The sequence below is a fragment of the Corvus kubaryi genome, unplaced genomic scaffold (assembly GCF_017639235.1).
Source record: "Corvus kubaryi isolate FWS band 111438036 unplaced genomic scaffold, C.kubaryi_AGA036_p1.0 37300, whole genome shotgun sequence".
Taxonomy (NCBI): Eukaryota; Metazoa; Chordata; class Aves; order Passeriformes; family Corvidae; genus Corvus; species Corvus kubaryi.
In genome coordinates, this window is record NW_024581093.1 from 13,470,872 (window position 1) to 13,498,371 (window position 27,500).

General features: G+C 38.4%; 1 protein-coding gene across 2 annotated transcripts in view; it reads left to right on the forward strand.

The window, feature by feature from the left end:
• The window catches only part of URI1 (URI1 prefoldin like chaperone), a 41,332-nt gene that overhangs the window by 854 nt on the left and 12,978 nt on the right, over positions 1-27,500 (forward strand). The window contains exons 2-4 of one of the 2 annotated variants that reach the window (XM_042027595.1): positions 10,975-11,009; positions 15,043-15,121; positions 17,282-17,417. In XM_042027595.1, the coding sequence (XP_041883529.1) occupies positions 10,975-11,009; positions 15,043-15,121; positions 17,282-17,417 (250 nt within the window). Of the gene's footprint in view, positions 1-10,969; positions 11,010-15,042; positions 15,122-17,281; positions 17,418-27,500 lie in introns of both variants that reach the window. The other variant, XM_042027594.1, reaches the window with a different exon arrangement.

The following is a 27,500-nucleotide window of genomic DNA, read 5'->3' on the forward strand; positions in this document are numbered from 1 at the left end:
CGGCCCCCGGACACACCGCCCGGGGGGCGGCGGGGAGCGAGGCCGGGAGGCGGCAGGAGGGGAGGTCCTGCCGGCACCCCCCGTCCCGGTGCTGCCCCAGCCCGCCGTGGGCACCGGCGCGCCCATGAACGCGTGTTTTCATACTCTTCGTGCCTCTCGGTAATTTTTCCGGCCTCCGGAACAGTCACGCCTTCAAAACTGCCCGCGCAGGGCCCAGCCGTGTCTGTGACCTGCGTCATCCCGGGGTCCAGTGTGCTCCTGGGCCAGCTTGAAGAGAGCGTGTATCAAAACTTAACTGTTCATGACTTGCCTTAAAAATCATTGGTTATATCTGAAATGGGTTTCAAAGAACCAGACTCTTCTGTAGAAATTATTCCCCAGAGTTCAGAGGCTGGTTCCACCTGAGACCATAGCACAAAACTCAGGATACTTTTTCCTGTAGATTAAACTCATGGTCTAACTAAAGTGGGCCCTGAAAACTTAAGGAGTGTGATTTGGGGCTCGTAGGTTCCAGCGTTGCAGTGAGCTCTGTGTAGGTGCAGGAGCCACTGTGGAAATAATCTGTGGTCCTGTGCAGGGTGTTACTGGTACAAATACGTTTTCCCAGTCTGCAGACCTTTCACTTTTTCTGCCCACCTGATTAAAATTTTTCTAAGCAGATTGTAAGATGCACATAAGAGTTCCTCAGTTACAATGGAAGATTTTATCTTCAGCCTGTATTTTGCCACATGCTGGTTTAGTTAAGAAAAGTGAGTAACACTTATGTGGTCTAAAAATGTGCCTTGTCTGGAGAATTGTGTGCACAAATGTGTCTGCTTTTCAATACCCATTAGATCATTACTAAAAGACCTGTGTAGCCAACTGACCGTTAATGTGGATGAACAGTAAGAGGGTCTGCTGGAATACTCCACATCATCTGTTCTGCACGGATAGGAACCCATTATACCAATAATTGGTGATAGTAACTTGTCTGCTTGCGCTCCTTCGGTTAATTTTCAAGGTGGTGGAATCTGGTGAAGAATAATTTCCCTGGTACATTAGTGTCAAGCCTAATGTGTAAGCACATGTCTGCCGTAGCCATAGAGAATTATTCCCAGTTCATGGTAAGACCCCTCTGTAAGCAAGTTTAAGACTCTTCTTAAACAGATCTGCTCCGGTGGAAAAGAGGCCCAGGAGACCATTAATTAAGCCTCTGTTAGGCTGATGTACCAAAGTTATATTTTATCATAGGGAAACTTTACATAATTTCTGCAAATTGGATGAAAAAAATGGAACACTTCAGCTTCAATATGAAATTATACTAAAGAACTACATATCTTGGTTACAATGGAGTGTCATGATGAAGATATAGTAGACTTTCCTTCTATGCAATGAATATATATAATTGGATTACAGTGGTATTTTCAGTTATGAAAATATTGTATTTTAAGATGGAGGAGGTCTTTTCATTTCAGCTGCCTCGTCTTGGAGATCCGTATTTTTCCCGCAAAATCACTGAAGTTGAAGGCTCCTGTTTTGGTCTCAGCACAAAGATGAAGGAGAATTAGTTATCCAGTACTTTGGTAAAGTAGTAATTGTAGTGTGAGGATCATAGCAAATAGTAAAGTTACTTAGGCATAACAGTATTTCTATATGCTGGCATTTAAGTAGGTAAATCCATTTCTTTTAATTACTGGGATTAAATCAAGCTGTCCCAGTGACGCTTGATTAAGTATAAGGAAACCTATTTATTCCCATTAATCTGAAGGCAACCTTTAGTGGAATTGTGGAATACAGCAGTACCTATCTGCAGCATTAAAGATAATATTTGAATTGTGGTTGGTTATTTTAACACTCAGGCCATTGTACAGCCCTGGTTCAGCTATGGCTTTGAGCTTTTAAGCGCTAAAGAGCTGCCCTGAAGAACTTGTGAACTGAGGCTTCCTTCCTGCTTAAAAATACTGAAGGAACAGGATGTTCATGACTTTCTGTCTTTATTCGGATGGAGGCTGCAACTTCCAGGTTTAGGACCCCTGGTGAAAAGTAATTTAAATTCTTGTTTAGGACTGCTTGCCTGTTGGACAGATTTCATCTTGTTAATTTGTGGTGATAGTAAGACCAAACTGTTAAAAGCAATTTTCAGTGCTCCTACTAAAGGCACTTTGTATAAAAACATGACTTAGAATGTGTATCTTGGGGATAAATTATAGAAGAATATCTAGTAATTTTCATGATAAAGTCCATAATTGGAAGCACAATGCCTGCGTAAAGTTTTGAATATTTCTGTAAGAAGAGTATAATAATGTATGTATCATGGATTACTTGAAAAAGCAATATATGTTAGCTGAAAATACTGCAGTAAATCTATTGCAAGTTAGTGCAGGAATTACAGAATGAATATTTAAATAGGAGGTTTCTCATGCTATAGGGCCTGCGTTTAAACATAATGTTTGACATACATTTATTCCTGCAATCAAGTGGGTTGGGATTACTAACTGATGGGAAGTTGACAAGTCGGATGTGTATGATTTGGAAAGACTTTTTTAGACAGTGAATTTATGGTGGGATGATATGTTCTATAGTTCCTGAGCAGTGCAATGACAATATGTGTAATGGGAGACATTACAGAACCAATTAGACCCAAGAGACCTTTGCAGAGTGCAGACACAGGCATGGAGAATCTAAAGGATTCCAGTATTAGATGGCAATATGATTTTTTTTTTTTTTTTATTGCACTGACAAACACATTTTTTTATTTTCCTTTTAGGAAAATTAGGACAAGGAAGTGACTCTCCTGTCACTCATCATGACAGCAAAGTACAATTAGATTGAGTGCAGCTCTTACTGTAACTCATTGTCCACTGTGCATCATGACATATTCTTAATTTTTATGAATTTAAATGGTAGAGCTGTATGATCTTTAATTTCCAAATTATTTTCAAGATCCTGGGTACCTAAAGTTTTTTGACAGTTAAACACCTTGTAGGTGGGTTATAGAGAAACAAATCACAGAATCCTAAACTCCTTTAGATTGTTTTCTCTTCTTATATGATTTGCTTCTGGGGCTGACTGCTTCTGTTTGCCCTTTGCAAGTATTATCTGTGCTGTGAAATCGGCAACTTGACAGTTTTAGAGCTGTTCCTGCAGTCTGAAAAAGAGCAGTGAGGCTGAGTAGGGTCTTGTACACTCCATGCTGCTGCGGGAGCCACTGGAAATCTGGAAGTGCTTGCCTGCGGACTCAGAGATGAGACTCAGATGTGCTTTCCAGTGCAGTGTCTCCCACGGTTTGCACTTTTTCCAGTCTATGTTCAAGTTCACAGGATCCAGAGGAAGCCTGGGTATGAGCCACCGGTACATCATGACTTCATTTTGCACAAGAACTGTTCGAGAAAAGGGAACAGAGTGTCTGAAGCTTGGTTTGATGTGCTCGTTTTAAAAATAATCTGTGTGAAGCTTTATTTGCCATATTCCTGTTTAAAAGGTCCCTGGACAATTACCTGTTTGGAAATTTGTGATGACATACACTTCACCCTGTCCAGTGGTTCCACTAATGTTTTCTCATGTGCTGCTTTCAAGTAAAAGGGCTAATTCAGTCATTACCTGGAAGCTTTTTATGGAATACTTATTGTTCCTCCAGTGTTAATTGATCATCACTTTTACTTTTTTAATCAATGTTTGTCCATGTCCTTATTAGTATGAATTAAATACCCACTAGTTTATATAGTGTCAAGAGCTGTGAAATAAATTAACAGATCCTCAGTAGGTTTTTTAATGGTAATTGAAGGAGACTGTTCACAAAAGAGTTTAAAAAGCATTGCCTTTATTCTGGAGGGGGCAAGCCAGTGTGTGTCCGACTTCACTGGTAACTAAAATGTGTAGATGAGATTATATGCACAAAATTTAAATGTGACTGAACTGTGCTGCTCTTACAGATGCTGTGAAGTAGATGCAGTGACCAGGGTACAATTTGGGAATCATCTTCAGTATCTTTGCAGATCTCCATTCCATAAGTTAAGCTCGTAACCTGTCTTCTCAGGTCCATTTGGATGCTCCTTGTTTCAAGTACTTCTTTCATCCTTTGAGACTGTGAAATTGTGTTCTGTTTTAATCTGAGCTTCCAGTGTTGCAGGTGGATATGCTGGCTCAGAGCTTGCCTCTTGAGGCCTTCAGAGCAGCAAGTGCACTAAGGCTTTGTGTTTGTGTGGTGAGGGCATTGGGTTTTGTGGTTCCTCTTGTCTGTTAGCATAGGCTGCAGCACAGGAGCAACAGTCTCAGATGCTTGGTCAAAATTTTCGTTAATGGTCACATGTGTTGTCCAAATGAATTAAATTTGATCAACTTTGTAGTGTGTGTCTACTTTTTTCAGTCTTTCAGCTATTCTGGGGTGGCACATTCGTGACAGTGCTCAGTGAACTGGACTGGGATCCAGCTTAAAACCAAACTTTACTGTTGACCTTTTTTGCCTTTTTTTTTTTTCTTCCTGGACTATTTTTCATCCAGTGTGGATCCTTAATGTGGTTACAAATATCTGTCAACAGATTGTGTCGGGGTTGGGAGGATGAGACAGTGGAACTGAGTAGCAGGAGCCAGGGAGGGATGATGCTGAGTTTACTCAGGACTGTGGCTGAAAGCTGAACCACAGCCTGCAGCTACGTCTGTGAGGCAGGTCTCACAGCTTATGGCAATTTTAAGCTAGTTAAGCTTAGGTTTTGCTAACAGCGTAGTTGTTACACCGTAAACTCCATCAAAGCTTGCAAAACCTGCTTGAGATGTTGGGTTGCTTAGATCACATGGGAGTTCTGTGCCTGTGCTGCTCTGCTGCCCTCTGGGTACCTGGGCGAGCCTGGGTGTGGTGTAGACACACAAATATGTTTACCTGACCTCAGCTAAAATAGAAAGTTTTGAGTTCTTATCTCTGTCTCAAGATGAAGTCACAGGACATGGATGCTGGCTTGCTGCCAGTGAAGGATGAGGTCTTACTCCAGTGTGTTCCTCACTTGCCCCAGTTCAGCTGGTTCAGAGTTAATGGAACTCACTCAGCAGAAGACATCCTGCTGCCCTTGGGATTTTTGCTGTGTAGAGTTTTCAAGCTCCCCCAGAATAATTTTGATCAGAACTTAGCACTTATTTATTGATAAATAATAGTTATGTGCTACTTTTTCTGCAAAACTGCAAGACCCACAGATGTGTACACAATTAATATAAAAATAGTAGATCTTCACTTCTTTTCTTGTAAAGAAAGGTAAAAGTTGTGGCTATATTTCTAAGTAAGATTTTTTCCTTTAGGAAGAAATGTTTGCCATGATTCAGATTTCTTTCTCTTTTTTCCTTCAGTATTCTTCCCAAACACATTTCTTCAAAAGGCAACAGTTTCCACCCAAAGGGGGTTTTATGTTAATAATTTGTTGAAATGTAGTGTTTTTGAGTAATATGATTTAATAAATGAATATGAGAGCTCAGACATGCTTTGTTTTGCATTAGATCATACAGTGTGCCAACAGACTGAAGAATTTTTAATAGTTTTATTTCATTTTTTGATTGAAAATGGGGCTCTAGGAAAAACAATTGTACAAATGTTAATTCTGTCTTTCTCCATCAGTGATTGCTGTGTTTTAGGCAAGTACTGTGTAGTTTCCTAGAGGAAGAAATGAAAATCCATTTTAAATGTTTATTTTTTCCTGTGGCTTGTTAACATGCTTGTTACCAAGAGATGGTTAAATATTTGACCACCCATTAGTGTTGTTCTGTAATATAAAGTGGTATTGTGAACTGGTTATGGGTAAAATTTTAGTGTTTGGGGGTACAAGAGGGAAATCTCAGAATGAGTTGCATGTTGGAGAGGGTGTTGATACTGCAAACATTTCCAGACAGAGGCAGCTCATGTACATGTATCAACTGCAGGGAATACTTGAATGTGGAAGATTTAACATTTAGATCTGCAGAATTGGAGTCACCTGAAGGAAGTCAGTAGTGGAAATGATGTTGGATTTATTGCAGTCCTTGAAAACATGGATCTGCATTTCAGGAAGCCAGCTTACATTGGTGGAAGGTTCTGAACAACAGGACCTAAGGTTGAAACTGAGATATTTTTACAGTCCCAAATTGCAGGGACAGTCTCCTGAAGGCAAGTCATTGGTTTTAGACTTTATTAGACCCTTACTTTAATTACCACCTCATTACTTGCTTTGCTTCCACAAAAAGTATTCCATACTGTCATTTTCCCTAAGTAACTGGAAATGTGATTGAAAGGGGTGTTTAAAGTGAGACTAATTCAAGATTAAATAGTCACAAATTATATTATTGCTACATGTAAACAAATTACTTGCATATCTGATTTTATTCAGATTACTTTTCAAGTGGTAAATAATGCTTTATCACTTATATAGTGCTCTTACATCTTTAGAGTGCTTTTCTCACATTAATTAATCATCATTAAACACTCTGAGGTGGGTAGGTTAATACTATTATCCCCATTTTGCAGATGAAGAAATGTAGACTGAGAGGGTGTGATTTGCTCAAGGCCATATAGAAGAAACAGAATCAGAGCTGGGATTAGATCTGTGTCCCTAGCTTCTAGTTTCAGAAGACCAGCCAGATTGTGAGCCATGCTTTAGAAGCAAAATACTCAAGTGTACGTGTAAAACCAGCAGACGTTTGCTTGGCCTCTTAGATGCCTAACTTGCAATTTGTTTAAAAAGAAACTTTGCTTTTGTGCTGTGCTGCAGATTTCCACCTTCATACTTGCAAGTGTGGAAATAGCCTCATTTGTTTAGGACCTCTTCCTAATCTGATGCGACATTTTTATTTTCACCATTTTAATTGAATTTAACTTTCATCTTAAAAACTCTTAAAAGTTTCTCCTCTGGATTTCAAGGTAACTGCATGACTCACATACAGCAGGTTTTAGCATTGGTACCCCAAACTGCCTGCAGGTGTTACCAGGACCAGCTCTGTTACTTAAAATTTTTCAGAAGCTGAGACATAAATAAGGTTCTGACTTGGCAGTTTGTCTTGTTGCTGTTCAGAAGAGATGAGAGAGAATTGCCCTCTGTGTGCTAAACCCAGCACCTTTGTAGGCAGTGCCCAGATGCTCAGTAGAGAGAAACATTCACGTGCATGCACTCCACCTTGGAGAAGTACCTGAATAAAACAACACCGTCTGGGAAGGGAGAGAACAGAACTCCTTGTGCCACCACTTTGTTAATCAGAAGCACCACAGAGAATTATATTCAGCTGTGAGTAATGGGAGCACGTGCAGAAGGAACAGATATGGAAAAATAAGGTGCAGGAAAGAAGTGCCCTTGTATAGGAGGGTGAAGACCTGCTGGGGTAATGTGGAATAGGTTAGAGACCCATGGCACACACAGGTAAGGATCTGCTTTGTGCTACAGCATCCTTCTCACCTGTCCTCATTGCCAGGGAAACGTCGTAAGTGATTGTAGTGCCTGGCTGCTGAGTTAGGAGCTCTGGCTTCTCTTCCCAGCCCTGACCAGAGTTAGTGGTTGTAACTCAGCCTGCAGAATCAGTGCAGTGCTTTTTCAAATTGCTGCTCACTTGAATTCATGGAGGAGAGTTTGCACTCTTCAAATGCAAGATCATGGAGAAGGTAGAGTATAAATAGATAGACTGGGAAGAGAGAATGTGTTGCAGATAGAAGGAATTCTCTGCCTTTGATCAGCTAATGAAGTCCTTGGCTGGCTGATAGGAGTTGCCTGGGGGTGATTTGGAGTCATTAGCCTGCAAGGCGCCCAGGGATCACACTGGCACGGTGGAATTGGGGACACCTGGGATGTGATCGCAGGTCTAAAGCTGATCCTCGTGCTCTGCTTGTGACACCTAGGAAGGAGAGATTCCCTGAAAGCAGCAACGAAGGCATCTCTAGAAATAGCTCAGGCACGTAGCAGTGAGAGCAGAACAAGCACACAATCTCCTGCTGTAAGGGTTTGGGTTTAATCCAGCAGGAATTACACCTTGGGTTACAGGTGTGCGGGCATGGCCTCTCCCCTGGTCCCAGGGGCTGCTTGTGGAGCTCGCAGGTGTCGCTCTGGCAGGTCAGGGGCTTGAGAAGCACTGCATTTTAACAACTTGCTGTTGGCAGAGAGGAAGGAAACAAGGTATTTGCCTATTTGCTTTCTTTTAAGACTGTGGAATATGTTTTCCGACAGTGGATCCTGTTTTAATAACCCAACCCATGATTAGGTAATGTTAAGTTTGCTGCAAGAGTAGTTTAATGAATATTTTAGTATGCAGATAAGCCACTGATAACCATGTGCATTCACAAACTCATACACTTTTATGCTAAAAGGGGAGAATTCAGAGTTTGTTGATACCACTTCACTATGATGCCTTAAAAGTAAGGCATACTTGGTGGCACTAGCTGTCCAGGTAAATTGAACTCAAGTGTACAAACAAGCAGGTCATTTATTTTATTTATCCTAAAAGGGTTTTTCATTCTTTAATTGTAACTCTGTATATAAATTATGTGTGGAAGATAGACTAATGATTTTTCTGTGTTTGATTAAAGGCAAAGAATCAAATATTTGTTTATATATTTATCTATTTTTTTCTTTGCTGTGATAAGACCAGTTGTTATCCAAATGGTGGGACTGACCTAATAAAGGTCATATGCATAATTGATCTCCATCTGTTTTTCAATATTTATTCTCTCTATTCTTTTAATAGACTTCAGTTCCAGAAGTGTAGCCTGCAACATTTTTAAGGTGGTATATGTTAGCACTTCTGTAAAAGGTCTCATTTTATGCTGGCCACTGAAATGAAAAGGTTTGTTGTTCATTCCACCCTTTGGTATCCTTTCAAGAGAGATTATATCAAAGAAGAAGAATTAAATTAAAATTGATTGGTGTTATTGATTTTTCTCTTTTTTTTTTTTTTTTAAAGGGGGATAAAGGGTGATGGAAACAGCATATGCCCCTATGCTGTTTTACTGATGGACTATTTTTAAAAAACATGAAAAGCATATGTGCCCAATTTACATATTTACTAATTAAAAAAGCTTCCTGGAAACATTACGTAGACTATCTTCTGTAACCTTTAACATTGTGGCTAATGGATATAGCCTGGAAATTTTCATAGAAGGTCCTCTAAATAATGTAAATGATTATGAATATGTAACTAGTTAATATGCAGCTATGAAAGGATTATCATGTAGAGGTTAATGAACATGCTGCTCTTATGGTTTGCAAGGCTTTTCTTTTTGTGCTTTCAGCTCACTTCATGCATGGAAAGTCATGTATTGGGAATGGAAAGCTTCCCGTCTTTTCCATCTTCATCTGTAATGGGGCAATTAAATTGAAACTTTCTTAAAGGATTTCATAAACATTTTTGTATGCTAAATTATGTTGTGTACTTCACAATCACTGCCAAGTGTGAAAGGATGAAGGATGTGGACAGAATAGGCTCAGAGTCCTCAACTTGTTAGTGGTGGGCTCCAGTGTGCCTTAGCTTTGTTACCAGACAATTTATGCCTTCTGCAGAAACTTTACTCTTAAAATGGGCTTAATATTAATAGTATGAGCTAGATTTCTGGGTTGATGTCCTGTACAAGTCTGTGTATTTACTCTCAGGCTTAAAAACAGTTAGCTTGCACATTAAGGAAGATATTTGCGAGGCATTTGATTTGTAGGAGTTTAAAGCAAATGATAAATTTAAACTTGGCTTATATGGGATGAGCTACCTGGCTGACTTTCCTGATGGATTATGAAATAACATAACCACAAACGTAAAGCTGATCCTTTTCATTTAAGAACTTTGCTCTGTTTAAAGAATTAATAGCTCACAAAGTACTCCCATTTTTTTTTACTCCCACATGAGTATAAAAAGTGCAGGGTCTGAGATCTGTTGTGCAAAAGCTGCACATATGCTAACTGAAAAAAAAATTTGTCTTTCATTCTGTTGTTTGGGGAAAAAAAAAAAGAATTATCTGCTCCAGTGATTTCAGTGGTACTTGAATGTATGTTATTGTTTTCTCTGCAAATTTTCTCATTAATTGCTTTCAAATGTTAGCATTATTTTGGCTATAGGAAAAACGAAATTTGTAAAAAAAAAATCTAGAAAATGCTTATATTGAGAAACTGTCTAGACATATTTAACTGCCTTGTGCCTTCATTGCATTTCATATAATTGAATGAAATTGTTTGTGTTGTATTTTTGGTAACCATTATTCAGAGATCAGAATATGTTTTGAAGGACAAAATCTCCACGTAATTGTGGCAGAGAAGGTCACAGGTTTCAGCATCCTGCCTGTTTGCTATATATATAGTCTGAAAAGTTTCAGTTAAAAAAGATAAAAGTGTTTGATTTTAACAATGTGCTTTATTTTGTAAATTCTTTTGTATCTCTTGGGAAAGCCTGTGGCATAAGGAAGGAAGTGAATTATTTATATTAAAACTTACCTCTTTTGACACCCAGAAAGAATAGAAGAGAATCCAGCAGCCCATCATGGTGTCAAACATCCACATATTTACGCAGCACAAAGTTAATTTGTGCTTTTTCAAGTTAAAATGGCCAGTGGAAACATTCGTTGATGTACTGATAGAGGAAAAATGTTTTTGATGCTGTGAGGTTCATTTGTTTTGCTTTTTAATGACTGAGTATGGGAGTTACATTGATGTCTTGTTATAATTTATGTTGTTTTCTTATTCTGCAAACATATAACACTGAAAATAGATCGGCAGATTGCACAAACTGCAGCTTATCTCCGATCGTGTGTCACGTAATAGTTACAGAGCAGGTATTGTACCAAAGTAAGAAGTGAAAAGCTGCAATTTTTTTCTGTGGTTATCACTCTGCATTAGCCTGTGATAAAGTGTGCTGCTTAAGAACGACCATTCACACGCCTTTGCCCTGACAAATAAAAATGTGGATAGAGACAGCACCAAATCTGTAAAGCTCCTGTTCTAGTTTCTGATGCATTGACATTGCAGCTGTGTGCTTAGCCTTGTTTTTTTCATGAGTAGTTATCTGTTTTAATGACAGGTGGTCACTGGCTGCCAAGAAAAAATCCAGCACTGGTAAGTAAAAAAAAGTCTACATGTCTAAAATACTGATGAGTAACCTAGTTATGTTTTAGTAAAGTATTGCTGTTTATTCTGGTGTGAGTCAAATCCTGCTAGTGTTTGGGGATTATAGTTAGCGATAGCTCAGAATTGTTGCAATGTACTCTCCTTAAAATATATTTATTTCTCACTGATACAATTAAATCACAAAGACAGTGAGCCTTAGTGTTTATACTTCTGCCTTAAATACCTATCTCATCTGTCATTTTTGCCCAAGTAACCTTGTTGGCTGAATGCTTAATTTGCTGGAATGGTGAAAAGGTGCTCCCAGGGTAGAATTATTGTTGTTTTCTAACTATGGAGCAAGTAGTGAAATTCCACTTGCCCTTTCCATGTGCTGAAACAATGGGGAAAGTAATGTTTCACTGTTTCCCCACCCCCCAGTAAACTATGTACTAAAGCTTAGTTTTTAATACTTAAAATAAATGGTTTATTATGTTAAAAAATTATCTCTGGGCATTTTTTTCTCTGTTGGCAGTCTATGGTTAATAGAAAACATACCTAGTAAATAACAGTTTTGTATGGCATCTGAGGAAAATGTACATTTAATGGTGAATGAAATCTTATATTATGAGTTACTGTGAGATAGAACAGTTGATCTTACAGATACCAAATTACAATATATCCATGCTGTGTTTACCATGATTTTACTGAGAGAACAACAGGAGCTGTCTTGATTATTGTCTGCAGGGTTATTGCAGAATCACAGCAACTGCCCCTTTAGTGGTGAGATTAAACCTTTGGTTATACACCATCAAGCATATAATATTTTAAATTTATTTTAAGAGGCTTTTTCTTCATGCCTGAAAGATCTCCAAGCAAATAATTTATATTTAGTGTGTATCAAATGTTTTTAGTTTAAATGCACATAGGCTGCAAGCGCTGGATAAGAGGAAAAAAATCAAGGCAATCTATACACATCATCATATTAAATTCTGACTATTGGCTTGCAAAAATAATCTAAAACTAATATGTTTCATTTATGTTTAAAATTCAGAGGCTGCATTAATTTTCAATAAGGGAAATATTGAAGTGCCTACTGGTGCTGCTGCAGTGAAGGCAGGCAGAATATCTCCAGCTCATGCCCTTTCTCTGGGGCTTTGCAGTGTCTGTACCTATTGGGTCCCATGTGAAATTCTGAATGTGCATTCTTCCACTAAGAGACAGTATTTTTCAGAAAGAAACTATTAGGCAGAAAGCTGTAAAATTGGAACAGATTTTTGAAAGTTTGGAAAATTGTGACAATTATTTCCCTGTTTTCAATGGCTGAGGTTTGTGGAGTGGGCTGGGGGTGTTGTCTGTGGAAGGAGGAGTTGCTCCTGTGTTTGTTTTTTATGCAAATTCTGGCCATGACCCCATGAACTTGGGGGTTTTGGGCACAGAACCTCTAAAGAAAAAAAATAACTTACTGATTTATTTTATATAGAAAAACAGTTTGTATAGCATCCATACAATCTTTACTTCATAAAAAAAATTAAAATTTAGTACTCTTATTTAGATCTTGATTGTGCCAAGAGCTGAGTGCTCTTATTTCAACTGAGTAATTTGTTCATATAAGACCTTCTAAGTAGTCAGTGACACAGAAGAATGTTAAATAGAATTGAGTGAATAACAATAGGGTTTTAAAATGCTCAGCTTCAATATATTTCCATTAAATTATTTTCTTTTTAATTTTTCAGTGTACTTTTTCAAGTATATTTCTAAAGCCATGAATCCAATAATGGGTTGGGTATGGGATTAATAGCTAAACATGCATTTCCCTTTCTGGGGACATGTTCATAGCTGGAGTCCCAGTGTTCTTCCTCCCTGTTCACTTTGGTTCTTCATTGCCTGTTGTGACAGACTGTAGCACTGGCACACCCCAGAGCTTGTGGAACCATCAGCTATACGTGAAGAGGGAGGTCAGCTTCCTTCCTTAAGTAATGCTGTTTCAGGCCAATTATTTAAAAGGATTAATACAAATTTTCTTTATCTCCATGGCCCAGTTCAGGATGTGACCCTACTTCTAGAGGTTGCCATGGTGGAGGTTTGCTCAGCAAAGGGCAGCAGTCCCAGAACAAAAAGCAGGATGCTTTGCTTCTAAAGTAGCACAGCTTCTGTGGCAAGTGATTTCTCCTGGACCCTGATCAGATTATTCAGTAACACGCAGCAGTCAGACCTTAAAGACAGTTAGTTTTCAAGTTAATGAGGAAATGTTGAGTGACTTTCAGCCATGTAAAGATGGGAATGTTTAATCTTGCTGTGAGTGGGCGGTTATCATACCAGGCTCTTCCCATGGAGTCCTCTCTCTGCATTTGAGACATGGGCCAGGCCTTTGGCTTGGTGTTCATGTTTGTTTTTCAGTGGCTGCTTGGAGTCCATTTCTCAAACCCAGATCTCTCTGAGGCAAGGCTGGGTTCTGTAAATAGCATTAAGTAATGGATTGTTATTGTTGACACCAAGCTTTCATTATATTCCTTCCTCCCCCAAAACATCTCAGTGCATTTTGCTAAGATTCATGAGTTTGTCCTTCCTCTTTGAAGGAGGTGAATTATGTTTTCACTCTGATGTGGGCAGTGGGCAGAAGGACTTGCCGAAAATGTCTGGGAGAAATCTGCTGTCAGAGCAAAGCAGCAGCAAGCATCTTTTGTAAATCAGTTATGTGGAACATGGTTTTAATGTCCAAGTGGCATGAAAACCTAAATTATTTTTTTCAGGACGAGTTCAACAACTTAAAGTAGGTATGAAGTAGGATTGTTACACCAGAGTTCAACTGTGAAGCAGATGAGTCAAAACATAAGAGTATCAGATAATTTTTCATAACAAATGCTAAAAAAGATTTCACTCTGCTTATGACTCTAAGAAAATTAATTGTAATATTTTGAGAGTTGTGGTGTCAACTATGACATTCATTTTTCAGACCATTTATAGATTGCTTTCCTGAATCATCCTCAGAAAACCTGTAATTTGCATCTTGGGTCAGCGTTGTTAAGTGTGCTGCCCTGTGCTTTCAGTTGCCTTTTATTGCAGAGTTTACTACCATATATATATGTTTAATGTTTTGAAGTACAAGTAAACAATATCATCAAACGTGACATTTATATGCCAGCTACTTCATGCAGGAGCTGATTTCTGACTGTCTTCAGAATGGCAGGGGTCCATTAAAAGACTTTTTCCAGACAAATTTAAGTATTTAAGAATGTCTTTACAAAAGAAGGCTTTTTTAGAGGGAGTGTAGTTGCTTGTTTTGCACACAAAGTAAAATCCCTGCAGCCACTGAAATGCTGTTCCTTGGAAAGTCCTGTGAAATGCCAGGTGTCTGCCATGGCTATGAATACCTTGTCCCAGTTCACCAAACCATTTCACTCCTGGGTAGCAACATGTAGCATGAGCCTTATTTACATTTTGGATGGAGAAGTATCAGAAGGGATGCTCCTCACCTGTACTGTCCCTCCTCTGGGCTTGAAGATGTGACAGAATCCTGGTGGTCAAGCCATCTTCCAGGAGTGTTGACTCCTGGTAGTAACACAAAGTTCATGGGAAAATCAGAATTCATTGAAATTTTGCCCATTTATGTCAGCTCAAACCAAGGTCATCAGCTCTGTATTACAAATGATAGTTTGAAGAATTTGCCTCTTAAAAGCATAAACTGGATTTTCAGTTCTTTTTCTAAATATTGGTGGTGTTATAACTTGAACATGCAGTGAGATACTCCAAATCCTAGTGAAAGAACTGCTTCTTTGCACCGGGAAAAAGTCTGATTCAGAACGAGACATGCACAATCTTAAATAATCATGTGCCTATCTAAATACACATTATTAGAAAATAACCTAGCTATTATGTTCGTCATCCCATGTCTTTTATAAATGACTTACTATCTATCAACTGTATGTGTTTGAGTAAAATAGCTCGTTTTTCTGTATTTTTGGTGTGTTTTTGATTTACTGGCAGAAAAACATTAACTCTTTACTTTAGCTGTGAAATTGAATCAACTTGTATTTGTTAACAGGAAGAAGGTGGAGAGTGATTATGAGGCTCTTCAGGAGCGACTCCAAACACTGCCTGACAAGTTGTCCTATGATATCATGGTATGTACATGGCAGAGGTCTCACAAGAAAATGGACTAAAACTGTTAAAATCTGGGCTGCCTTCACTGGGGGTGAAGTGTTAGCAGGTTGCCAGTACTTATTAATGTTACATTTATTATGATAATAGTTAAACCTTTGCTTTTGTTTCTTTCTCTTTCTTTGAAATCCATTATAAATTACAGTGTTACTGACAACTGAAAGCTGATGACATAAATGCTTAACACAAAACCTGACATGTTTGATATGTAAATTTATTGTATAGAAAACTGTAATTATGACTGAATTACGGTACTTAGTCATTTCCTGAGAAGAAAGTGGCCGTAGTATTTCCTGATTCATGGAAATAAACCCTAGAACATTGATTTTTACATAAAAAGGTGCTGCTAATTTTTGTTCCACCGATCTTCCCATTGACATAGCGATCTTTTCTGGTGCTCTGAATCTTCCCTAACAACTGCACAGCTTCCTGTGTAGAATTTGCCCTATTGGCTTGTGCTCACCAAAATGCTGAACAAATTGGCTTCTGTTTTTCTTTTTTTTCCTCTTCCCTTCTCACGGTCAATTCAAGATACATCTTTGAAGGCAGGGAAGTTGTACTGCACATAACCGAGTGGCAGATTTCAGCACTCAGTGCCTGACTGCTGCCTTCCCTGGCAGCCTGGCTCAGATTCAGAGCTGGGTTTTTAGTAAGATAGTGTTGGAGTACACTTAACCATGTGGGAAAAGGGAGGGTTTCCCTTTCCTGTGCTGGTGATACAGCTCTGGATTTTGTGTGTAGTCCATTTATCATGAGTGTTGTGTGTAGCCACATGATGTAAAACATAATGATTGTGTTGTTTCGAAGCATAGAAACTGTTACTTTAAAAAAAAAAAACTAGATAGGGCTTATTCTTAGTTGAAGCAGCAATGTTAACTCACATCTGTTATTTTAAATGTATAGGAACACTTCCTTTCCTGTTAGCCAAATATTTTCATATGCTTTTAATTTTGCTTTCATCATTTTAGGGGAAGAGTGAACAGGCAACTCGTGCAGTCTGCTACTTTAAAACCAAGTCAGGGAGGGCACATGTGTAGGGAAAAGCACATTCTGCATAGTCTTAATGTCAGGGTCCTGCCTGCTGGAGAACTGTTTCCAGCACTGGTACCCTCCTGGGTATTGAAGAGAGGAAGATCGCTTTCCAGGGAGACAGATCCACTAGGCCAGTGCTCTGCTTCAGCACAAACACAGTGAGAAAGCAAGTGGCTGTGCTGAGGAACTGAGGAGGAAGGCAGAGGAATAAAGTAGAAGGAGCCAATACAAACTGTCTGGGATAGATCTCTTTTTACCCTGAAAAAAGAGAGAACTTGACGTAGATGTGGTTCTTATCTTTATGCCTCCTCAATTTTAGATCTAATTTGATTTTGCTCTCCTAATTTCTTCATGATTGAAGCCCACAGGCAGCCAGGCAGGTGGCAGTGGGCCTGGGGGTCAGAATGCCAAGGGCTGGTGCAGGGGACAGGGATAGGGGTAGCCAAGGTTCCTCCTCACCCAAGCACTGTCTGATGCTGTCTGGTTTTTTTAAACTATTGTCCTTGTGCAGAGCAATTAGAGGGTTGCTTGTGGAGCATCCCTCAGAAGTTGAGGTTTGCAGCCTGGTGAATGACCCAGCAAAGTGAGATTAAACACTGTCTGTGGTCCTGCTGGTAGCCCCAGTGTCACCCCCAGTCCTAGGTACTTAGTATTAGCAAGACAGATACTGAGAAAGGCAACTCACCTTTGAGTTGATCATACCTATTTAAGTATTAAAAAAAATTTTAGCAAGGTTAATCTGGCTTTTATTAGGAAATGGATGTAGTCTGCATATAACTCAAATAATAATTTGTATTATCAAAGTTTGTATGTTCAGATTAAGTGAATTTGTTTTCCACGTGAGCATTCAGCTGTCCTGTAGTTCTGTGTCACAAGACAAGTTGTCTGGTGAAATACAAGTTTTCAGATTTTCTAAGTACAATGCTAGAGTCAAATGGATCTGGTCATTTGAATATTTAGGAAGGGTTAGTCACTAAATAGCTGCTGTAGAATTTTTATTTTTTTAAATCTGCGTTTTACCTTTTAAAAATCTAAGACATGCAGGACTGTCTAAGTTACATTTTCATTAGTGATGTCTGTGTCTTTGACAGGTACCTTTTGGTCCTCTTGCCTTCATGCCAGGAAAGCTTGTCCACACCAATGAGATCACTGTTCTGCTTGGGGACAACTGGTTTTCAAAATGCTCAGCAAGGCAGGCTATTGAGCTGGTTGAGCACAGGAAAAAACGTATGTATGTTTCTGAACATAATTTAATAGCTAAAATTATGTACCTTTGTATTAATATATAAAATTAATGATATCTACACTGGTACCTTTTTTTTGGTTTTGTTGAACTCACAAACAGAAGACACATTCAGGTGTAATACCAGTTTAGCACCTTATTTTCCATCCTTGCTTGACATTTGATTGGATATGTCTAATTAGAAAAAACAAACCAAATTAAAAACACCCTTTCACTTTTTTCCAGTGTGACAAATGATGTGTTCTCTTCCAGAAAGTGGACAGGTGGACACTACCTTGTGCTTTTGCTCTTAGTTACCTTATTCTCTCTATTTTGTTCCCTTATCTCGTTTCTTATTTCTTTGCTGCCTTGTCCTCTGTTTTGGTTGGTGGGTTTTTTCTTTTTTTGGCCATGTAGTTCTCATTTTTTTTTCTCTCTCTCTACACATACTTTGCTCCTGTTTGTTGTTTTTTTTTTTTTTTTCCCTCGCTGCTCAGTTGCATTTCTGCTGCCTGCTCTTGCCATTCCACTGGTGTGGAGTGATCTCGATCTCCCCAGATCACTGCAGTTGATCACCACCCAATTCGTGTTACATAGAATCACGTCACAGGGGTGGATAGGCAAGTCCTGGGTTGGTTTGCAGCTCTTCGTAGCTGGGGGTGAGATCTTGGCTTTGAAGACCCAGGACCACCAGCAAGAGCTGTGCATGGTGCACTTTGGAACTTCTTTATGTTAGAAAGAATGTCTGAAATATTTGATGTAAATGTCAAGGAAGAAAAAGCACAACAAAATGGAAAATAAATTGGTGCCTATTAGCCTTTGTTGTTTGCTTCAGACAAACATTTGAGTTGCTTTTTGTCATATTGGTTTACCTGTAACCTGTTCTGTTCCTCTGTGGTGCTCACTGCAGCTTTGCCCTCTGTATATGACAACTACCACAACTATTTACACTGGATTTTTGTTTGACTGCAGCTATCTATGTTGCTTCCTGCAGCAGAATACCCTAGAGGTTCCCCATCTGAATAAGTTTTTTTTTCCAATTCTGTGCAGGCAATATTTATGTAAAAAGAGTTGAGCATTTTTTTATAAAAATTCATTTTCTGTATTATTTTCAAATACTCCTTTATGAAGAGCTTTTCCAAAAGTATGTAATTTGTATTTTACCTGTTATCTTTCTTAATCGGGTTCTCCTGACACAACTTTGCAATTTTCTTTCTTACTGAAAGAAAGAACTGAATCTACATTATTTATTGTGACTCTTATGAGATCTCAGGTCCAGATCTTTTTCCTTGATAATCTGATATTTTTTTCAGTGCTGCAGAATGTTTTTGTCACTGTTACATTCAGTGAAATGATTTGACCTTTGCATAGTAGATGCTTGAACATTAAGTAGTCTGCTGAGAGACACACAATAAATGCTGGATTCTTTCCTTTATGATCTTTTAAATTGCATTTAAAATACAAACTCAGAAATACTAATTTCTTTCAAAGTAAAATAGTCATTGATACTGGATATAAACCCTCCTTTCAGCTGGTAGTTCACTTCAGCTGTGTGATGGCTGCCAGTGGGAGGCTCCAAAACACTGGTATTAACTAAAAACTTTTTTTTAAGGACTGTTTTCAGTTTTAGATGATAAAAAACATGTTAGTACATATGATTCTGAAAAAAGGATACCTCTTTCCTTGATACACTTTTCTCCCTTAAAAATACAACTGGCTTAAACTCTGTAAACCATTTTCATGCTAAATGAATGCCACTTAGAGAAGAATATTGGAGATTTTATTAGTTTGTTCTAATTAGGAAAAAAGTTACGTTTGTGAAAGACGTGCAGCCCATTGCTGTGTAATATGAATTTGCTGCTTATGGCACAAATTTGAAAGACTGATATTTGGCAGGTATTACTTTAAAGTCTCTTTTGTGTGTTTGTTGCACTGTAGTTGCTTTCATAGGTGTGACTTCTGTTTCAGTGGCATTTTGCGAGCACAGTTTACAGGGTGATGTGTATTGGGCATTATCATCACATTGACACAACGTGGTTTGATTTTTTTATACATAATCTTTTTGTTTTGGACATGAATTCCGAGAGTAGGTCACAGGCTGGAAAAGAGGGCAGGCTCACTGCAGGGGATTACTCTGCCAGCAGTCCCCAACGTCCTGCGTGCCAGGCAGAAGGTCCTAACGGGGCAGAGCTTTTTTAAGTATGTGTTTAAGGCCAGTGTGTGCTTAAAGGCTTTGATATATAGAAATTGGGGTCTGAACTGAGCAAAGGAAGGCTCATGCTGAGCTAAACCTGGCAATATTTGTTGATGGTCTGTTTTTTCAGTGACCTACATTTTTTTATCCAATATTACTCTGTTTAATTTAGATGGGTGTTTTTTTCATAACTAGCTGGTCAGATCTGTTCAGATAACTGAAGCAAACTTAGTGCAGCCCTAATAATTCGAGGCTTTAACAGGAGTTAGGACTATGAGGAAATAAATACAAGACACATATTCATTGCATATCATCTCTCGTGTCTCACTCTGCTGAATGGTGAGAAGTGGGAGAGCATCTGTTCAGGGTTTAAGTTTCCTAGGGGGATTGTCAGGTAGAAAAGGGTTTCTAGACTACTTGAACAGTTTTGAGTGTTCTTGCTGGTTCTGGGGAGTTTTTGTTCTTGCCTTTGGCTGAAGTTGGGTGGGTCTGTGCATGGGAGATCTCTGGTCACCAGGGCTGCCCCGCTGGCCTTTGAGCACACCAGTGCCTAACAGGTACACGGTATTTTCTTCACAATTTGGCTCCTTCTGTGTATGTTGGATGCATACAAGAATGGAGAATGTGAATTTGCATGCTTAAGCAGCAGAAGTGCCAGATAAATCAAACAATATCAGTGAGTTTAAAGCCTTGGAAGTTAGGGGTAGCAGTAAGAGTGTACTATATATAAAAGCTTTAAATATTACTTAGTACTAATTAGGTCATCCTTTCTGTCTTAGTAGTTTTGTTAAATTTGCTTTTCAAAGGAGAATGAGTGAAAAAATGTTTGCTTCTGTGGAATAGAGAAATGCCCAGCCACAGTAGATTAATTTCTTCGTTAAAATTTATTTAATTGAAAGGAATAATTGAAGGGTGACTGTACTGAATTTTAAATGCACTTTAACTGACACAGCTGTAGAAAGCCCTATTTTGGGGATACATTTTTGTTTGCTTAGCTTTTGATTTAGATGCAAATTGTTCAGCACTGTGATTGGTTGAAATGTATTTGGTAAAATTTGGGACAGTCACTCATGTCAAATGTTACTTTTTCATCAAATATTGATTATGTCTTCTTGAATAATATTTGAGTTGCAGTAGATCTTTAATTTGCTGTGCATTTTTGTGACATTCTAGATATTTAGTTAGTTCCAAAGTAGTTAATAAACAGAGTGAAGTTTATCGAATTGCCAAGTATATTTTTAATTGTTTTAAATTCATTGCAGTTTGTTAAACTAGGTAATACAGCTAATGGGAAACACTTTACACGTGTGTTTGTGTGTAAAAATGTGAAGAAATAGTGAAGTAGATTAAAGGATATGCACACCAAATTCCATTAAAATAAAAGAAATTAGCTTTTTAAGTATGTCACAGTTTAGCACAACAATAATGCAATTGTAGTTTTTTTCTCCTACAATTATCTTGCTTAAGGTACTTCATAATATTTCTGTTCTCCTCAAGGCAAGACTGTATTGTCTTAGAATTCAAAGAGGGAATAAAGATTCCTTTTGTGAATATGGGATTATATCTTTTACGTGTTTGTGATGATATAAATTACATTTCTTCTCTATATCAGTAATCGCATTAATTCCTTAAGATGGGAAATTTTTCATTACAATAGTCCCTGTGGTAGTTACTATAGAAAGAAATTAAATAGATTTTTCTTGTAAATATTTGTGGATTAATTCAGTATGCTAGGTATTCCAAGTGTCTAAACATTTTAAAAGGTGGGAAATTAAAACATGCACACAGAACTAGGAGTGGTTTTATTGTGTTAAAAATTTATCAGACAAAAAAAAATCCCACTTAAAGGAGAATTGTTGAACTACTTAGCAATTGTGTCTTCAGTATATGTAAGAATACCCTTGCAGTGTCATGCTGCAAATGAATTCATGAAATGAAAATACTGATTACATTAACATACAGTATTGTGATAGTCCCCAATTGTAAATTGCAGTGTGTAACCCCTAATACAAATACTTGTGTCAATCAAAATTGACCGATAGCTCAGGATACAGGGTTTAAAAGATACCATTGTTTTAATGAGATGATCCGGGTGGATGAGGACCAGTTTGAATTTGTTCCTTATCAGCATTTCCAGAAAAAAAGGTTTTGTCTCCAAAATACATGATAGGAAGGCTTTCCATTTCCCATCTGTGAATGAGTGAGGCCTTTAGAGGTTTTAATGTTTTATCCAAGGGTAAAAATATCTTCCCTAATATTCTAAAGACTGTAACACAAACTTGTCTACTCACAGTTTTTGGGGTTAAGAACAAAAAGTGCAGGTGATGTTGCAAAAAGATTTAGCTTTTGCTTTTCTTCATTAAAACAAAATATTTTTCTGCTCTTTTTCTGCATGGCAGAGAATTTTGTGCTGCCATGCTTTTGAACTTTTTTTTACCATTTTTTTGTGATTATCCCTTCTTAGTTTGATAACCTCCCTCAGTTTTTTCCTTACCCTTGTTAAGTTAGGAGCTGAGTCGATGGAGTGCTAAGTGCTCTAAATTTGTTCTGCAGTTCCCAGGAGGTGTTTGACTTCTCACAGGACCACAGTCTGGGTATTTTAACCAGAACACACTGGAACAAAATAAGGAGAATAGACTCCTTTCTGTAAGTTACATACTGTGATTCAAATAAGCCCTTACCTTTTTTATAATTCTTACTGGGCAGCAGAGGAGTTGTCTGAATGCCACCCTCCTTCATTTAGGAGGAATTTAAATGTATTCAGATAATTCTAGCAATTACATAGGTGTGTGAACCTAAAAGAGAAATGCATTGCATTTACTTAGTGTTCCTAAAGCCAAATTGCCTGTACAAATTTTTACAGAAGAAAATCCAAATGACTTTGGTTTTGGTACCAAGGGAACATGGAAAACAGAATGAAGATTGTCTTTAAAAGGTGAAAAGCTACTGCACAAAAGGGTTGCATTGCATTTTAAAGAACTACTGCAATTGCTGTTATAAGGAATGAATTTACATGTCTTGTTGCAAGCAAAAAGAGAGCTTAAATCTATGTTCACAAAAAGTCATCAGCATTCTCTTTTCACTCTTAAATCCATTTCTAGAAAAACGAACGGAAAAGAATAGAAAAACAGAGAAGGGTATTTTGAAAAGCTTCTAGTAGATACTGCTTTCTGCAGAACTGCAGATCTTACTTGTTTCAAGTAACCTGTAACAGTTTGTTGGAAAAGTATTGGCTACGAAAAATTCTGTAGCTGATTAAATACAGATTTATTGAAACACATTTAAAAATCTTCAGATGACTGATCTACTTAATGCAGACCCTTAAAACTAAGAAAATGCACTTAAAATACCCTTAATTTCCATGGTGGGAGTGTGAACTACTGAGGTTCTGCCTTCAGGCTGTGCCTCCTGGTTCTAGCTCTGGAGGAACTGAGCTGCTCTCAGTGGCTGAGGTAGGTGGTTCTTCCTTGCCTGTATCAACACTCTGTGTATATATAACTGTGTTTAAGACTGGTTATCTTCTCCTTGAGAAACTGTGTTAGGCAGCAAGAAGATCTTTACTCAGAATCTCAGTTGCATACAGAATTTTTTGTTGCACTTAATCTAAAATTTCTGTCCTGTCACCTATCCTCAAAGGAGATTATTTCCTATGTTATATCCATGAGACTCCCCTGAAGACCAAGTACACTAGGCTTCAGCTTCATTTCAGTTTGTCCTGTTTCACAAAGTCTGACTTTTCAAAATAGATCAACCTGTTCTCACTATTCTTGTCTGTTCTTACTATTTAAATCCCAGTGTAACACACAGTTTCCAGAAGTAACTAAAATAATGTCTATGATTCCCCAAATCCTTATAGACAACACTCCAAGGACATTAATGTCAAACTCAGATAATTAAAATTTGTATCCAGCCAAGCTAATTAACCCATTAAAGCCAAAACGCATAGATGAGAATTTGTGTCAGTTTGGCATTAGTATGTTGTCATGTCGTGTAAAATCTGGCTTCGGTGGACTTCATTTCAACAATATGAAATGTGTTCCCCGGTTATTTTTTTCCTCTTCCAGTGTATTTGTAGCAAGCAGAGGGCTGCTGCTTAAAAATGACTAGTCATGATATAAGGAAATCCAGTCAAGTCCTTTCAGACTAATAAGGGAGCTGGGAAAGAATGATCTAAATGTAAAGAAATCTTGCTGTCTGTAAATACTGAAAGGCTGCTGTGCTGAGGAAATCTACATATCCTGATTTCTGGTTCAAATACCTTTTCCTTTTGGTGGTCCAGGAGAACAGTCCTAGAGCCTCTGGTGGGCTGTGGCACTGAACTATCTTTCCAAGTGGTTTAGCTGAGACATGTAAATAGGAACTACACGGGTTCACCTGAAAGCCATGTCAGACTTCGCTCAGATTATTGGATGTGACAAAGTTGGACAACAGCCTCTAGTTCAATCCGTCTTAAAAGGCTCTAAGAAGCTTAAACCACGGGGTAGTAAGAGGAGGAGACTGTGGAGCCTGTCTTACTCTACCAGTATTTTTATGGGGGTCTCAATTAATAAAAACCCCTGTAGTTTGTAGTGACTTGCTCCTGTATGTTTCAAAATTCAGTGAATTCCGTTGGAGGCTTTTGGAGTGCGCAGTGGCGAGTTGAAAACACAAAACCCTGAGCTTGCCCTGCGGTTAGGTGCGTGAGCCTTTTTCCAGGAGACCCCTTCTTTGCTGAGGGGCCTGACCAAGGGAGAGTCTCTCCTTTGGCCAGGCAGGAACCTTGGTTTTCCACTGACAGGGGAGGTGTGAGCAGCCTGACAGGCTGGCTGGGGACACAGGGACGGAGCGTTGTGGTAATCCCAGCTGTCCGCTGCCGCACTGTGTGGCCTGGGGCAAATCGCTTAAACTGTCTGTTTCTTCATCTGTAAAATAGGAGAGAGTTATAGTCACCTCCCTCACAGGGCACTGGGCAGATTAGTTAATGCTTGTACAGCATTTTAAACTAAAACACTGTGTGTAACTGCTCAGTGTCCTCACCTAACAGAGCAAGCCAGCGTGCTCCCGGCCGGGAAGCAGCATCACAATCTGGTGCTCCAGCAGCAGTGTCACCTAGATGGCTGCTGAACAGTATTTAGATATGCAGGCAAGGACTGAGACACTTGTAGTGATGAGGAAACAGCTGAGCATCACGTTTATTATGAATAAAAAATAAAAACTAGAGGAAAATTGGTCCCAACTATGTATATACTTATGTATACTGAGCATACGCTCAAGAGCTGAAGGCACAGATGGGAGCATTTTGTAGAAAAGCTACCACCACCTCTGTTTTATTTGGACTTTGAAGGGTGTGTTAGATATGAAAAAGAGCTGTGGATGATGTTGATGTGAATTAACTGATAATAAAAGCTGCTCTGTCTGATGGAGGACGAAGGAGTCGTGTAAGGGGAGTGGGACCCTGACTGCACGTGGAAGGAGCTGTGTCCTCTGATGGGTCTGTGTTGGCACTGCTCAAGACATCAAATACTTTTTTGGAAGTGGTATTTCATCCAGGAGGCAATGCAAATGCAGAGCTTTTTTCAGAGAAGAATCTTAAGCTATTTCTTAGAAACGGCCTGAGGAATGGAGAATGACTGCACATTTGACACATAGCTTGCTGTGTGGTTTAAAGGCTAATGCTTTTGAAATACCCTAAAAGTTGGACCTTTGTCTTTGTGCTCCTTGTGGGAAAGGATGGACTTTGCTGGAGTAGCCTTTTCCAAAATGCATACATCTCTGTTTCAACTTTTTACTGCAAGTAATACATTTTTAAGCAATTGTATCTGAGACACTGTGAAATACCAACAGTAAAAAAGCATACAGTACTGAGTATGATAAAACTGTGAGAATAACCTCACACACTTGGTGGTGTTTTGCCTTGACTGTTTCATGCATAATTCGCCTTCCCGTGCATGTGGAGGGGGAGGAGGAATAAGAACCTGTTTGTAGAAGTGAGTCAATAAGTAGGTTTAATTTTTAAGTACAAGTACAAACTCATTTTGTCTACTTAAATGCGTTTTGTTATAATTTTGTGGTTATTATTGTATTTTCACACATCTTTATCTGAAAGGCCTATCATGATAAGAAATGCAATCTCTGAAACATTCACGACTGTATACATTGCATGAAAATTGTATGGGGATTAGCTGTGTATGTACTTAAAATTTTCTAGGATTAGCCCCAAGACCAGCAAGTTACTTAATTAAATACTAAAATTAACAGGCAAAAAGAGAGTTAAAATTATGGAGAAAGACTCTGAAAATAATTTTTCAGCTGGAATATTTTGTGATTGTCTTCCCTCTGTAGAATGGGAAGAGCAGGGTGCTCTGCTATACTTGTATACTGTAAAAATAAATAATTAGGGTGTATGAGGTATTTTATGTGCTGCAGTGCTGGTGTTCATGTGAGTATCATTAATGGAGAGAAGCTGTGCTGAGGCAGGAGCTAGCTTAAAAAAGTTTCTTTGAGTGTGACTTTGATGACCCTGTGTTAAGAGATGATCTCTTTGCCTCCTTCATAATATTGTGTGAGACATCTTCTTCTGTATTGCTTTAATGATTCCAGAAAGGAATTTTAAAATAGAAAATCAGCTTACTTCTTCACAAAGGCTTTCAGCTCCTTCAGGGTATATTGGACCAGTAGGTGCAAGGTCTTAGAGATCCTCAGTTGAAACTAATTTATGTAGTAAGTCTTCCCTTCTGAAAATTTGCATTTGTATTAGTTTTGAGTTGAACAAAGAGTGCAAGTCTATTAATATTATTAGTATAAGGCTTTAATTGTGCCCTCTTTCCCCCAATTCTTAAGTCTTAGCAAAACTGTGTTTCCTTTTCAGGCGGTTATGACCTTCTTCTTTCGCAAATTAGTTTGTTTTTTATGATAACTTTAAGGTAAAAGTGAAACTTAAGTTTTTAATATTTTATAAATTGCTGTTGAAAGGGTTCATTATTTAATTGGCACAAGGGGATATAGAAAGCAGTGTCTCAAATGAACTAATGTCTGAGAACTGGGTAGTTGTTAAAAGTAGGTTTGCAGAATTGCAGTGAAGCGTAGTTGCCCAGACAGAAGAGCTGTCTGCCTTCTGCTGAGTGTTGAAAGTACAGTTATTAGGGCATAAGCATATTTCACTTGTCCATCAGAACAGAAATGTTTGAACACAGTAACAGGAGTGCAGTTTCAAAGGATTTTTAACAATATGTTTCAAATACCAGTCTTAATTTTGTCACACTAAAACAGACTCTCCACCTTGTTGTTACTTTATTCAAACTTCTACTGAAAAAAGACAGCTCTTACTTACTCTCACATCGACCTCACAGGTCAGCTTTTTGGCTTGTGACATGTGCTTTACTTAACCTCTTTGAATAACTTTTTGGGAATATGGGTAACATTAATAGAAGGCTTTGTGCAGCCTGTTTGTAAGTGAGGTAGGACACATATTTACTTCCCTATATCTGTGCCTCATTAAGAGGGGATATTGTCCAAATTAAGTTGCAATGTTTCCTTAAATCCATGCCTGCAACCCTGTGTCTGGCTCACCCCATTTTTCTTCTGAGAGTGGTTTCACTGATTGTGTTGAGATTTGCACACAAAAGATCTGCAACTTCTTCATAATGAATCAAAGGGTTAATTTGTCTTTCACGGAGATTTTTCCATTCTGGTTTTGAGTAATTACCAACCTGTGCAGTCGTTATCTGCAAGCGTAGGAGTCTGTTCGTACCATGACCTGCCAGTTTTAACAACTGTCTTTCTTGGGCTTAAGTGAAGCTGAATTCTTCATCTATTCAGGCGTTATTCTTAAATTGTAATCCCTGTCTCTACTGGGGTTTAAGCTTACTTTTTCTCCCTTTTGTTTGTTAGCTACAGAATAGCCCTTGATTGTATG